This window comes from Lepidochelys kempii, chromosome 18 (assembly GCF_965140265.1).
Source record: "Lepidochelys kempii isolate rLepKem1 chromosome 18, rLepKem1.hap2, whole genome shotgun sequence".
In the NCBI taxonomy this organism is placed as follows: Eukaryota; Metazoa; Chordata; order Testudines; family Cheloniidae; genus Lepidochelys; species Lepidochelys kempii.
In genome coordinates, this window is record NC_133273.1 from 12,646,855 (window position 1) to 12,660,030 (window position 13,176).

The 13,176-nt window shown below is 52.6% G+C and overlaps 1 protein-coding gene across 4 annotated transcripts in view; it reads right to left on the reverse strand.

Annotated features, from left to right (window-relative positions):
- C18H1orf167 (chromosome 18 C1orf167 homolog) overlaps positions 1–11,890 on the reverse strand; it is a 29,315-nt gene extending 17,425 nt beyond the window's left edge. The window contains exons 1-8 of one of the 4 annotated variants that reach the window (XM_073316936.1): positions 11,706–11,890; positions 9,107–9,325; positions 3,588–5,542; positions 2,899–2,942; positions 2,066–2,285; positions 1,694–1,869; positions 1,052–1,149; positions 433–616 (exon numbers count right to left, since the gene is read on the reverse strand). In XM_073316936.1, coding sequence (XP_073173037.1) covers positions 433–616; positions 1,052–1,149; positions 1,694–1,869; positions 2,066–2,285; positions 2,899–2,942; positions 3,588–5,542; positions 9,107–9,236 — 2,807 coding nt within the window. In that variant the 5' untranslated portion in view covers positions 9,237–9,325; positions 11,706–11,890. Of the gene's footprint in view, positions 1–432; positions 620–1,051; positions 1,150–1,693; positions 1,870–2,065; positions 2,286–2,898; positions 2,943–3,348; positions 3,465–3,587; positions 5,543–9,106; positions 9,326–11,705 lie in introns of those variants that run through there. The other 3 variants (XM_073316935.1, XM_073316938.1, XM_073316939.1) reach the window with 3 other exon arrangements.
- Positions 11,891–13,176: the final 1,286 nt, after the last annotated feature.

A 13,176-nucleotide genomic window follows, 5' to 3' on the forward strand; every position in this document is an offset into this window, starting at 1 on the left:
AGTCTTGGATTGGGCCAGGAAAGGAAAAGGAGTTGGGTTCTTCTCTCCAAGTCCCCATTTGCCCACATCACAGACTCGCTGTGCTGGCTGGAACAATTCCGCATGGTTGGCAGTCTCAGATTTGGTCACTGGACTAGCAGAGCTCAGGTTTGAAGTGCCTTGGCTGAGTTATGCAAAGCAGCTCGCCCCGTATTGGTCCATGCTAGGTCTGTCTTTAGCCAATGTCCTCACACCCTCCCCATGAGCACTGACTTAATCCTCAAATATTTAGAGCAATAAGCAAGGGGGACGGGCTTTGTCTAGAATTCGATAAGAATCATTCTGGGTCGCATCTCTCATTGCCAGGCTCCTGCCTGGGTTTTCACAATAGAACACATTCTAGACTGAATCCGACATCCCCAAGAGAAGGAAGATGGGTCCCATTTTGCTTACCGGATGGCCAGCTCTCTCCGGATCTGAGTCAGCAGTGGCAAAATCCGCTCGGTTTCCAAGCTCCGTGAACGCCATGCCCAGAAAAGGATCTGTAGCTGCTTCTTCTCCAGCAAGGCACGAGCTTCCTGAACTCTGGCCTCCTCTTTGTCCAGCAGCTCCTTCTGCAGGCGCCACAGTCTGAAAGCTGCTGTGTTACAAGACCAGAGAGAGAGAGAAAAAACAAGAGAAAAATCAGATCTGAAGAGAAGAGCTTAAAACATTTTAGCACCATCAACGCAAACATCCACCGGCAGGACTCCTGCTGGGAATGGCCAGGCACTGCTGGGAGGAAGTTCACATTGCTGTAGCCAGAGCATCCGCTACAAGCTAATCTCACTGAGGAGATGACAGAGGAGATGTTGAAACAGAACAATAGGCGACCAATCCTATGAGATGCTGAGCAGCCTCCTCTCCCACCAGAGTCAATGCCCAGCACTTCACAGGATCAGGTCCTGAACGGGCAAAGACAAGGCAGTAATTAGACATCAACTGAGAAATCTCCTGAAATGCCACCATCCTTCCAGCCTGGGAGCATACTGTTTAACTGCATGTGTTTGAATGCTCTGGAGCCAGTGCTTACCAGCCAGCCGCCTCAGGTCCCTGATGGCCTGTGCCCGCCGACAGAGCTCATCTGCTCTCTGCCTGCAATGAAGCTGCATCCACAGGTTTGCCTCCACCCTGAAAGAGTCCCAAGCTTGCGTTTAGCCACAGAACCTGCCAGAGAGGGAGCTCACAGACCCAGACAGGGGGAGGGGTTACAATCAAGGCCTCCCTTTCCACCAGGGCTGCTTCTAGCTTTCTGGATTCAGCTCTTCTACCATAGAACCTGAGCAAATAGGTCTTTCCCTTTGCTCAGTTCATTCCCCTGCCAGGGATTGATGACAAGTCTGATTCTGACTCACCAACCCCTGCTCCACACGTATGGATCGCAACTGGACCCAAGAAATGACCCTGGGTTTCCCTCTTGTCCCCTCTATCAGAGGCACAGAAATTTTACCACAGCTAGCACGGACGAGCCTGAGGTAGGATCCTCCAGTGCTCAGTAGCTGTAAGTGTAAATTCCCACCCTGGAAATCTCTTGTATCCACAGAGGTGAGAAGGATTGTGCCATCAGCTCTTCCTTCATCTGAGGTCTTCTTGCTAAAGAGAGTTCCTCTGCCTCCAGCTCCAGCCCCGCAACCATCCAACACAAAGAGTCATTGATGAGAAAATCCCAGCTTACCTACTGTGCCATGCAGCTTCCTGCGGGGACCCTGCTGTCAGCCGGCACCACACTGGGGCTGTGACAGCTGGACCTCTCCCCAGTCCGACAAGACCCACTGGCGACTCTTTGGTGAGAGTCACTGGCTCCTGCTGGGAGGTTTGGCTTTCGTTTTGCTTCACCACAGCTGACTTCCACTGAAAGAGGAGCGACATGGCGAGACCTGCCTGCATCAGAACCCCCGGCTCCGAATCCACTCTGCACTGAATGTAGCATTGTGCACCCTTTCCTCATCATGTGTATGAGCAGCCATTCCCCTGCCACTTCCCTCCCTTCTCCTGCCCTCCTTACTGCGTGACAGCATTTCCTCTATTGTCCCCTGCCCATCCTTACCCTGTGAAAGCTGACGGCCAGCACAGCCAGGGAGTGTCTCCGCTGGGCAATCTCCATCTGCACCTTCCTCAGCTGCACTGCCCACTGTAGGGCCCCAAGCCCCTTGCGAAGCTGCTGCTGTCTGTAGAGCTCCCTAGCTGCAGTCCTCTTCCTGAGGGTGTGGCTGCTCCAGGCTTGGAAACACCTGGCTAGTCGTCGCCTATTACCCAGCAGCTGAGAACTGAAACAGAAACAAGGGACTGAACTCCAGTATGAGCAAGGAAGGTCAAATCCAGCCAAGACATATCAGCAAGACTCCATCCACTTGACTAGCAATCTCCACCTCAGCTAGTCCTCTCATTCCCAGGGACTAAGTGATCCCAGTCCTCTCCAAAGCAGGTTCCAGACCATGTACTCAGCCACAGCCCTGCACCAAACATGGGCGTAAGTATTGCCAAGTTAGTGGCGCTCTCCCCTCTTATCCCAAAGGTTGTGGGTTCAAGTCCCTTCTCAAGGCCTTAGCTATTGCTTGCTCTCTGCTGACCATGCAATGAGTTCAGCTGAAGAAGCTGCACTACTAGAGGGGAACTTTAAACCAAGGGTTGCCTTCTGCCCACTGCTGGAGCTACCCAAGATGGAAGTCCAAAGACATGCCAATTTTTTTTTTAAAGCATACTCAGTTCTGGATGTTGCAGCCATTTATTCTCCAAGGGCTAACTACTCTCCCAACTCTACGTGTTCCAGGTAATATTGTGGCACATTCCCTGGAACCATAAGCCCCAGGCAATGTTCCATGGCCACACATTTCCAAAGGCAACTCCCCACTCAACCCCCTCACCCAAAGCCCTTTTTACCTTCTCTCTTTCATCTCCAAACACGAGACGTTGTTCTCTGGATCCTACAGGTAAGAGCAGACAGTGACGCACTGGTATTAGCTGCAAGAAGTGCCGGTCTCACAAGTACTAACAACCCCCAGGTGGAAGAATCAGGCTGTGGTCACATGATGTGCAACCTCACACAGCCACTGTGGTTGGGAAACTAACGCTCAGCCATGAGGCAGGGCGGTCCCAGCTGACTGCCCCAGCTCATCCTATGCTGAGTATATCCTTGCTTTGCAAGTGCTTCCTTTAATTTCAGCACAAAAGAGAGTGGGAGAACTGGGCCCTCTGTGCTCCATTGCCATGCCTGCAGCAGAGTTAGCCATCATGGTGCTTTCCCTCCCCTGAGCCGGGAAACGTAAAATGCAAAGGTGATCTTTGAGAATAAGACACTAGAGAGAGGGAAAGGGAGATGGTGACACTTACACATGTCAGAGATACGATACAAGACCAGATGGGCCACTGGTCCGTCCCCTGAGGGAAGGGAAATGATGGCTGCAATTATTCTTGGGGGCTCTCCCATGGCCCCGTATGGAGATTCATCCCCACACCTCCTTTCCCTCAGCACCTCCATTCTTCACCTCCAGCTGCTGCTGGTGAAAGGTGGAGACGAACACAGGAGGGTACAGGAGAACCTGGATGCTGTGCACTGACAGGGTCCTCACCCGTGGTAGTCTTCTGTCCTGCACCTGGCTGCTTTCCTCACAGTTCTGCAGTTCCCTGTTGCTCCTTTCTGCAGGAAGCTTCTCAGATTGGTCCCAGTCTGTGTTGAGCCCCTGATCCATGCAGAAGGCCTCCTGGGAGCGTTCTTCATTTTCTCCCTCATTGGTAGCGTTCGTATCATCCACGGCAGTGGCAACCAAAGAATATTCACCAGGACCTTGCCTGGCTGTTACCCTGAAAGGGCTGTAGCTGGGACTAGGCACAGACTGCCTGTTATTCACCATGGCTATTCTCCTGGCTGCAGACGATACGATGTCACATGCCTCTGCTGACTCTCCCTGGTCTTTGCCATGAGGCTCAGAGGTGCCGACGTCTATGGAGCTCATACTGAGCGGCTGGACTTGACCGATCCCTGCATCTCCAGAAGGAGACTGGACTCTCAGATGCACTTCCCTTGGAGTCCCATACACAGCTACACGGACATTCATTGGCGCCCTACCCTCTTGTGTCTCCAGTGACAGCTGCAAGCTATCTGGGTCTGGGCCAGATGGAAGGGCCTTCCTCCAATGCACGGAGCAGGGCGACTCTTCCACTCCAAGTGGCTTTTCAGGGAAAGTAGTTTTTACACGGCTGAGCGTGCCGTTCGTTTGTGGAGCGTGCTGTACCTGAGATTTATACCTGAGGTAGGGAGACCAGTCACGGGAACTACCTGCGTCTGTATCAACCAGGTAGACCGAGCTGGCATCAGCACAGGGGGTTTCTGGCCAGATTCCACCTGAAACCTTGGTTCTTTGCGCATATAATTCAGTATTTCTGCACCTGTGACAGAGAGAGGTAGGTTCGGCATCCCCCACGTCACCAGTCACTGAACCAAGACCCCAATCCCTAACAAATGGGGGACCCCATTTCATTCTAGCCTGCTTAGCACTGCTCTGTTCTCTAGCAAGGTCCTCTCCCACACTCAGGACAGCAGATGTAGAGACCTCGGGGGCAACGCACAACCTGCAAGCTAGTGGAGAAGACCTGGACTCCAAAGGGAGGGAGCTCCATATCCCCATTAAAGCAGCTTCTTCCTTAAGCCTCTGGATTGAGCAGTGCAGGCTGGCAGAGGTCTTGGAGGACTGCAGGACAGACTGAAGGGCCACAGAGCGAGGAAGGGACTCTGCCAAGCTGCGGGGACCCAGTTCGACCAAGGTGAGGGCAGGCCCAGGACAACAGGAGTTCACACTTCCTCTGGAGCTCCCTGGAGAGAGACATACCATTGGGCTGTGGTGGGGGACAAGCCCAGCAGAGGAGATTACAGGCACTACAGCTGGGGAGAGGGAATCTGTACTGGATAGTAAAGGATTCCCATAGTCTGCATCATAAGCAGCGAAAGGTCCATGTTGCTGCTTTTTCACTTGTTGCTCATTGCTCTGGTTTCCTCCCTCTGGAAGGTTATGGCAGGTGGAGTGCACAGAGGACTGGTCCCAGGGGCTAGACCCCTCCTTTGGTCTCTTCTTGTGCTGCAGGCTCCTCTCCGGGAGGTGGACACTCACATTCTCCTCACTCCCTGCTAGCCCAGCCGTGTCGAAGCGGAAAGGTCTCCGCTGAAGATCCACGTGGGGTGGAGCTGATGAAGGCGGCAGGGGATTACCACATGCCACCTTTCCAGAGCTGCCCCGCTGCAGCCTGCAGTTGAGGTTATTTTGCTGCTGGGAGCAGGAGGAGGAGAGCTGGTTGGTAGCAGCCCGGAAAGGCTGAGAAGAAGGGCAAGAGAGATTAGTCTGTATCAGGCTGGGATCCCTCTTCTTGGGGCCTTTGCTTTTTACAGCTGGTGCTCTCCTGCCTTGCTCCGCTTGCCAGCCAGGGGTTACAGTGAATGCAGCAGCATTGGCCCACCGATGAGTAGCTTCAGCGCGGCTTCCAGCGCCCAAATACAGATTTATGTTCACGTTCTTCTGGACTTTTCCGTGCTCTAAAGAAAAACAAGAACCGTTCTTTTCAAGGGAGCATCAATAATTCATCACCACATCCCCAACAGCTTTCCACGCACCTCAGGGACTCCCCATATAATGAACCTCTCTGATCAGCCTCAGTCCCCAGCACTGAAAAGATCATGTACACTATTGAGTTCCTGTTAAAGAGAGAGACTTTCTTCTGGCAGGGCAGGAGGAATTTCAAGGGGACAGCCCGAGATCTTAACAGGAGCCTAGGGAAAGTGGGATCTCTCCTAGCATTATTATTCTTACACTTGCAGCCACCAATAGATAAGGCCCTAATTACTCTTCAGCTCAGAATGCTTTAGCCAGAACCGAGACTAAATACAGGTTTTTGCTAGTAAGATGCGAATACAGTTGTCCCCTGGCCAGTGCACACACTAGTCTGTAGATGGTTTTCTATAGCATGGGTAGCCCCAGTTGCCATCAAACTAACACGTTTCTAGCAAGAACCATGTTTCAATAGTTCTGGACAACGTGGTTTGAACTGGAGCATGGACACTCCCTCATCTTTGTCTGCAGGGCTTGGGTCTCTCATCCACATGAATTCCTCCTGGGCTGGGTTCATGATAATGCCCTGAGCTGTTTCGAGTACAGTTCAGTCTTGCCGCATGGATGCGACTGAACTGCGTTTTACTCAGGTTCCCAAATCATGCTACAGTCTGGCAAGAGTCCAAGGCTGCAGCACATTTAGGAATCACAGTTTAGTCTCATCTACATTACAAGACCAGAGCATGTTTTAAGTAGAACTACAGTGCACACAGGTCCCTAATTAGCAGTCTTGCCTCTGTTCAAATCCCCTCCAGGATGTAGGCTCATACCCATTGCTGATGCTGCAGTACTAGGGGGTTGTGTGCTTTCATTCCTCTGTCTTCTGTAAGAAGAAACTGTTGCCATTCACCCCCTTTTTAATGCTTACAAGGAGGAGTCCCCACTACTCCATCTCGCTGGACTGCTGGTTGATTAAAATTGGAAATTACCCATTTACAGCCACACAAGGCAGAGCACCAGAAAAAAGTAGGGGGAATTGAAGGAACAGCTTGAAGTGAGCAGTTTAACCGTTACTTTTTTTTAAAATGGGCAGTGAATGTGAGCTGAAAAGTACATTATGAAATACACTCACACCTGCACCCCTCTCTCTTCAGCAAACTCAATGAATCAGGGGGGGAAAACGCCAAAGCTGACTGTGAAATGAATATCAATCATCTTTGTCACATCAAGAGTGTTTTGGAACAATATGCTCGAAAGCCAAATATGTATCTTTAGTTGGGTATTACACACTAAGGCTTAATTTCTAGGCTATCATCCTGTCTCCCAGAAAAAGGCCCAAACAGCCAACTACCAACCTCGGCTATCTCTCTTTGCAAATGGGCTGCTGGTCCTTCTGACACAGAAATTCAGCCAACAATCTGATCAAAGCTGGGAAAGAGACACTCATTCGCTGATACTCCAATTATCTTTGGGAACGGCTGTCACTGTCTTTCATATGTTCTCAAACATATTGCAAAGGGGAAGATTTTAATTAGGGGCTGGCATCGCAAAAGTGAACAGACTTTCCACAAGTTTCCAGAGTGGCACTGGCTTCTCAGTGCCTATTCTTGCATAAAGCATAATCACAAAGCACAGCACGCTGGCGCTTCAGAAAAGGATTCATTGCATCCCAGGAATTTCCACACAGCTAGCAGCATGTTGCTAAAAAGGGGGTTTAATAACAGGCCCAGAATCACAAAGGGACAAGCCCCTTCAGGTGCTATGTTTCCTTCCATCAATGCTCACCACAGGGTCACATCAGTCTGCTTTTAAGTTTGAGAATCTAGAAGTTACAAGCAAACGATCTCTCACATATAGACACATATGCTATCCCAATCCTCATTACATTTCTTTCTGCCAAGCACTAGGTCCTTAACACATGGCCAGGATTAGATTTTAACAACTATTTTTACCCAACTCATTTAGACCTTGTATGGACTAGAAAAAAATGGTGTCTATTAAATCCACAGTAACTAACATATGTTAGCTAACCCTTCTAGAAACACCACTCGGACCCTAGTGTAGATGCAGGTTAACACTTTTAAATCAGGATTAATTGATCAAAGCCAACGAGATTTTTAAAAATGTCTAGACTAGGAAAAGAGATGGCTTAACAGAGACATAGGTCAAACTCAGCCCCAGATTTAGGCTTTGAAATAAAAATAAGTATTACAAACCCTACGACAAATGGACTTTTTGTTGTTGTTGTAATTCCAATGACAATAAGCAGGATTTAAAAAAAACAAACAAATAATTGCAAACTAAGTGGTGCAGCCTTGAGCTAGTGCACTGGAACTGGAAAAACTAAACCAACTAGAAACAAAAGTGAAACTGACCAATCTATTTTCAATGTCCACACTGAAAGGAAACAAACAGCATAATTAACCAAAAGTCAACTGGATTGTTTTCAATTCATCCCCTTTCAATACTATGAGACGTTATCAATAACAAAGGGGACCTCTATTGTTAAAATACATAACAAACAAACATGCAGCACTTCCATCAGATCAGTGGGTTCTTTCCCCATCCACAGAGACTTAAGGTGGTAGATTTTACATTTCACAGGTGAGGAAACTGAGACATACAGCAGTGACTTGCTCAAGGTCACACAGTGAGTCCGGGGTAGAGATGTCTTGATTGCTCAATGCACTAGACCACCATGCACATGTAGGGCTTTTAACCCAATATTGTCCCTTGAAGTCTCAGAGAGACTCACAAATGTTACTTTGCTGAGCTGGAAAAAGGGTGGGTCTGCCATGGCTGCTAAGTGATGATCAGACCCTCTCTCCCCATCATTTTGCAGCATTGTATGACTTGCACACTCCGCCTGCCAACAACCAGACTAGCTCCCGTGGTGATCCACCCGAAGTACTAGAAACTGTACCTGGTTGGGTTTGAGGGAAATCTTTCCCTGGGCCGAGCCTCAAGGAGCCATGCTAAGCTTTCTCAGCAGGAAATCACTCTGGCACACATCCCAACCCCCACAGCTGCACGTCCCGGTGTAGTTCATATCGACCGTGGGATTGTCTCTCCTTTTGTGCTAAACCACCTCTCCTGTATGAAGTTACTCACTCCGATAGCCACCACAGGACATGCCACTCGCTCCAGCCAGAACCTCAAGGACGAGAACAAACATCTCTTTGTGTTTGATTCTCTGAACTCACTGCAAACCTGCAGCTTTGTCCACTTAATGCCCCCAAATCCCAGCAGCAAGCGCACCCCAGCTGAGGCACTTTAAGGAGCTTATCGCCCATGATTAGTGATGCTGGCTTGTCATTGTGACTACAGATGTCCATGGAAAAGGAGCTTTGACCCATGTCTAATTAGAGCTACATCCTCAAGATGGCACAGATAAATTAGCCAACCCATTGGGGAGGGCTAATGAAAGCCCTCCCCAATGGGGGGCCTCACTTCCTGACACTCAGTTTGGTAGGTTACCTGGATAGAGCCCCTAGGTAACAGAGTGATATACACCCTGGAAACCCTGCAGCAGACAGGGCAGAGTTGCTTACCTGATTTCAGATAGCTGCTCAGGAGAGGGGGGATGTTTTCTTTCTTTCTGCTGCTCAAGCTCCTATTTGTGTTCTCCATGCTCTCTACACAGTTCAGGGGAGACCTTGGCACCCTGCAAACTGGCTTCATGGAAAGGCCTTTCTCACAGCAATGCAGGTTATACGCCACTGCAGGCCCATGATATGGGAAATCAAAACCACCTCATCAGGGGGAGCAGGCTGTAATAACAGACAGATGCATTTGTTCCAGAGCTACAGACCCAGGTGTCCTCCCCACATCCCACACTATTGTGAAGACCTATGGGCCAGGGGAGCATCCAGATGTTCCTGGCTATCCCACTGAATCAGCCAGAATGATGTTTACTCATTAATAGCACAACCCTGAAGTTATCCCTTGGCCTCCTATAGGGCAGGCCCCTGTGTGTGCGTGCCTCAACGTACCCCTCTGCACTCCTGGAAAATCAGCCTGCCTGGGCCTGTCTCCCTCCCCCTGGCAATGCCCAACAAGCTGGGTCTGTGCTGAACAGTCAGTCTGTCTGTCTGAGCAGCAGGCTGAGCTGCCTCTGGTCTCCTGCTGTCTCTCTCTCTCACTCTTCCAACACCCTGGGTTCTTTTTCTTTTCTATGTATTTCAGTGCATCTGTGCTGAGGGGCAGAGGGCTACCGCTGTGTCTGCCTGTGCTGTGGGGGGGGAGCTGTCAGGTGTCTGTCTGTGCTGGGGGGTGGAGGGCTACCACTGGGTCTGTCTGTCTGTCTGTGCTGGGGGGGGGGGAGCTGCGGGATGTCCGTCTGTGGCAGGGATACGGCCGGGTGTCTGTGCTGGGGGGGTGAAGCTGTTGGGTATCTGTCTGGGGTGGGGGGTTTAAGGTGTCTGTCTGTCCTGGGGGAGGGGTGGAACTGTTGGGTGTCTGTGCTGGGGGGTGGGGGGTTTAAGGTGTCTGCCTGTCTGTCTGTGCTGGGGAGGGGTGGAGCTGTCGGGTGTCTGTGCTGGGGGGTGGGGGGTTTAAGGTGTCTGTCTGTCTGTGCTGGGGGGGGTGGAGCTGTTGGGTGTCTGTCCTGGGGGCGTGGGGGGGTTAAGGTATCTGTCTGTCTGTCTGTGCTGGAGGGGGTGGAGCTGTTGGGTGTCTGTGCTGGGGGGTGGGGGGTTTAAGGTGTCTGTCTGTCTGTCTGTGCTGGGGGAGGGGTGGAGCTGTTGGGTGTCTGTGCTGGGGGGTGGGGGGGTTAAGGTGTCTGTCTGTCTGTGCTGGGGGGGTGGAGCTGTTGGGTGTCTGTGCTGGGGGGTGGGGGGTTAAGGTGTCTGTCTGTCTGTGCTGGGGGAGGGGTGGAGCTGTTGGGTGTCTGTGCTGGGGGGTGGGGGGGTTAAGGTGTCTGTCTGTCTGTGCTGGGGGGGTGGAGCTGTTGGGTGTCTGTGCTGGGGGGTGGGGGGTTAAGGTGTCTGTCTGTCTGTGCTGGGGGAGGGGTGGAGCTGTTGGGTGTCTGTGCTGGGGGGTGGGGGGGTTAAGGTGTCTGTCTGTCTGTGCTGGGGGGGTGGAGCTGTTGGGTGTCTGTGCTGGGGTGGGGGGGTTAAGGTGTCTGTCTGTCTGTGCTGGGGGAGGGGTGGAGCTGTTGGGTGTCTGTGCTGGGGGGTGGGGGGTTAAGGTGTCTGTCTGTCTGTCTGTGCTGGGGGGTGGGGGGGTGGAGCTGTTGGGTGTCTGTCTGGGGTGGGGGGGTTAAGGTGTCTGTCTGTCTGTGCTGGGGGGGTGGAACTGTTGGGTGTCTGTGCTGGGGTGGGGGGGTTAAGGTGTCTGTCTGTCTGTGCTGGGGGAGGGGTGGAGCTGTTGGGTGTCTGTGCTGGGGGGTGGGGGGTTAAGGTGTCTGTCTGTCTGTCTGTGCTGGGGGGTGGGGGGGTGGAGCTGTTGGGTGTCTGTCTGGGGTGGGGGGGTTAAGGTGTCTGTCTGTCTGTGCTGGGGGAGGGGTGGAGCTGTTGGGTGTCTGTGCTGGGGGGTGGGGGGGTTAAGGTGTGTCTGTCTGTCTGTCTGTGCTGGGGGGTGGGGGGGTGGAGCTGTTGGGTGTCTGTGCTGGGGGGTGGGGGGGTTAAGGTGTCTGTCTGTCTGTCTGTGCTGGGGGGTGGAGCTGTTGGGTGTCTGTGCTGGGGTGGGGGGGTTAAGGTATCTGTCTGTCTGTGCTGGGGGGGTGGAGCTGTTGGGTGTCTGTGCTGGGGTGGGGGGGTTAAGGTGTCTGTCTGTCTGTCTGTGCTGGGGGGTGGGGGGGTGGAGCTGTTGGGTGTCTGTGCTGGGGTGGGGGGTTAAGGTGTCTGTCTGTCTGTCTGTGCTGGGGGGTGGAGCTGTTGGGTGTCTGTGCTGGGGTGGGGGGGTTAAGGTATCTGTCTGTCTGTCTGTGCTGGGGGGTGGAGCTGTTGGGTGTCTGTGCTGGGGGGGTGGAGCTGTTGGGTGTCTGTGCTGGGGTGGGGGGGTTAAGGTGTCTGTCTGTCTGTCTGTGCTGGGGGGGTGGAGCTGTTGGGTGTCTGTGCTGGGGTGGGGGGGTTAAGGTGTCTGTCTGTCTGTCTGTGCTGGGGGGTGGGGGGGTGGAGCTGTTGGGTGTCGGGGGGGGGCGGATCCTACCAAGTGTCCGTCCGTCCGTCCGCCCGCCCGCCCGCGCTGGGGGGCGGCGCCTCCTGCCGGCCGTTGGGTCTCGCGCCCCGTTTCGAAGCGGGGGCAGCGCGAGGGGGAGCCGGGGGCCGCGGCCGAGCGGAGCCGGAGACGCCCCGCGGGGGCCCCGGCAGGGAGCCTGCGACGCTCGACGGGCCGGGGGCGGGGCGGGGCGGGGCGAACCCGCAGCCGAGCCTGTGGCTGCCGCGCCCCCCGGGCGGGCTCTGCAGAACCGGCGCCGCGGCTTTCCCCGCCCCCCAGCCGGCGCCGCCGAGCTCCCCAGAGCCGGGCCCCCTCCTGCCCGCAGCCCCGGGGCCGAGCCCACGCGGGCCAGGGACAGCAACGTGGGGATTCAATGAGCCCCGGGGGTAAAAGCCCTCCGGTGAGCCAGCAGACTTGCCTGATCTTGTTTAAAAACAAAACTACCAGAAGAAGGGGAGGGAGGGGAGAGAACCTCTTTGTGCCTCAGTTTCCCCATCCGTGAATAAGGGTCATAACATCCACTTCGTAGGGGCCCTTACCAGAAGTATCTTGCCAACCCCCACCAATCAAAAAATCTTGAGTCTGAACCCTCCCCACAAAATCACCAGCTCCTCTTTAAAAGTCTCTAGATTTTAAAGAGAAGACACTGCTGGTTCTCTTTATCTGCAAAAGGTGCTGGCTCCAGAGAGGGGAGGCAAGGCACCAGAGGAAGGCTTGCATTTACTTAGGTCCTACAAAAGCTGTGCCTATGTTTTTTTAATTGCTATTATTTTTTGTGTTACTAAGTTGTGTTACTTAGGAGTCCCAGCAGAGTGGGACTCCTGAGTAACACAACAAAAAAGATAACAAGGAGTCCAGTGGCACCTTAAAGACGAACAGATTTATTTAGGCATAAGCTTTTGTGGGTAAAAACCCCACTTCTTCAGATGCATGGAGTGAAAGGTACAGATGCAGACATAAATATACTGACACATGAAGAGAAGGGAGTTATCTCACAAGTGGAGAGCCAGTGTTGACAGGGCCAATTCGATCAGGGTGGATGTGGTCCACTCCCAACAGTAGATGAGAAGGTGGTGACCCAACCACATCAGCCACACCATCAGAGGCTCATTCACCTGCATGTCTACTAATGTGATACATGCCATCATGTGCCAGCAATGCCCCTCTGCCATGTACAGTGGCCAAACCAGACAGTCGCTACATAAAACAATAAATGGACACAAATCGGACATCAGGAATGGTACTACACAAAAGCCAGAGGGAGAACACTTCCACCTTCCTGGACATTCTAGAACAGCTTTGAGAGTAGCTATACTTGAACAAAAAAACTTCAGAAACAGACTTCAGAGAGAAACAGCGGAACTAAAATTCATTTGCAAATTTAACACCATTAATCTGGGCTTGAATAGGGACTGGGAGTGGCTGGCTCATTACAAAAGCAGCTTTGCCTCTCCTGGAATTG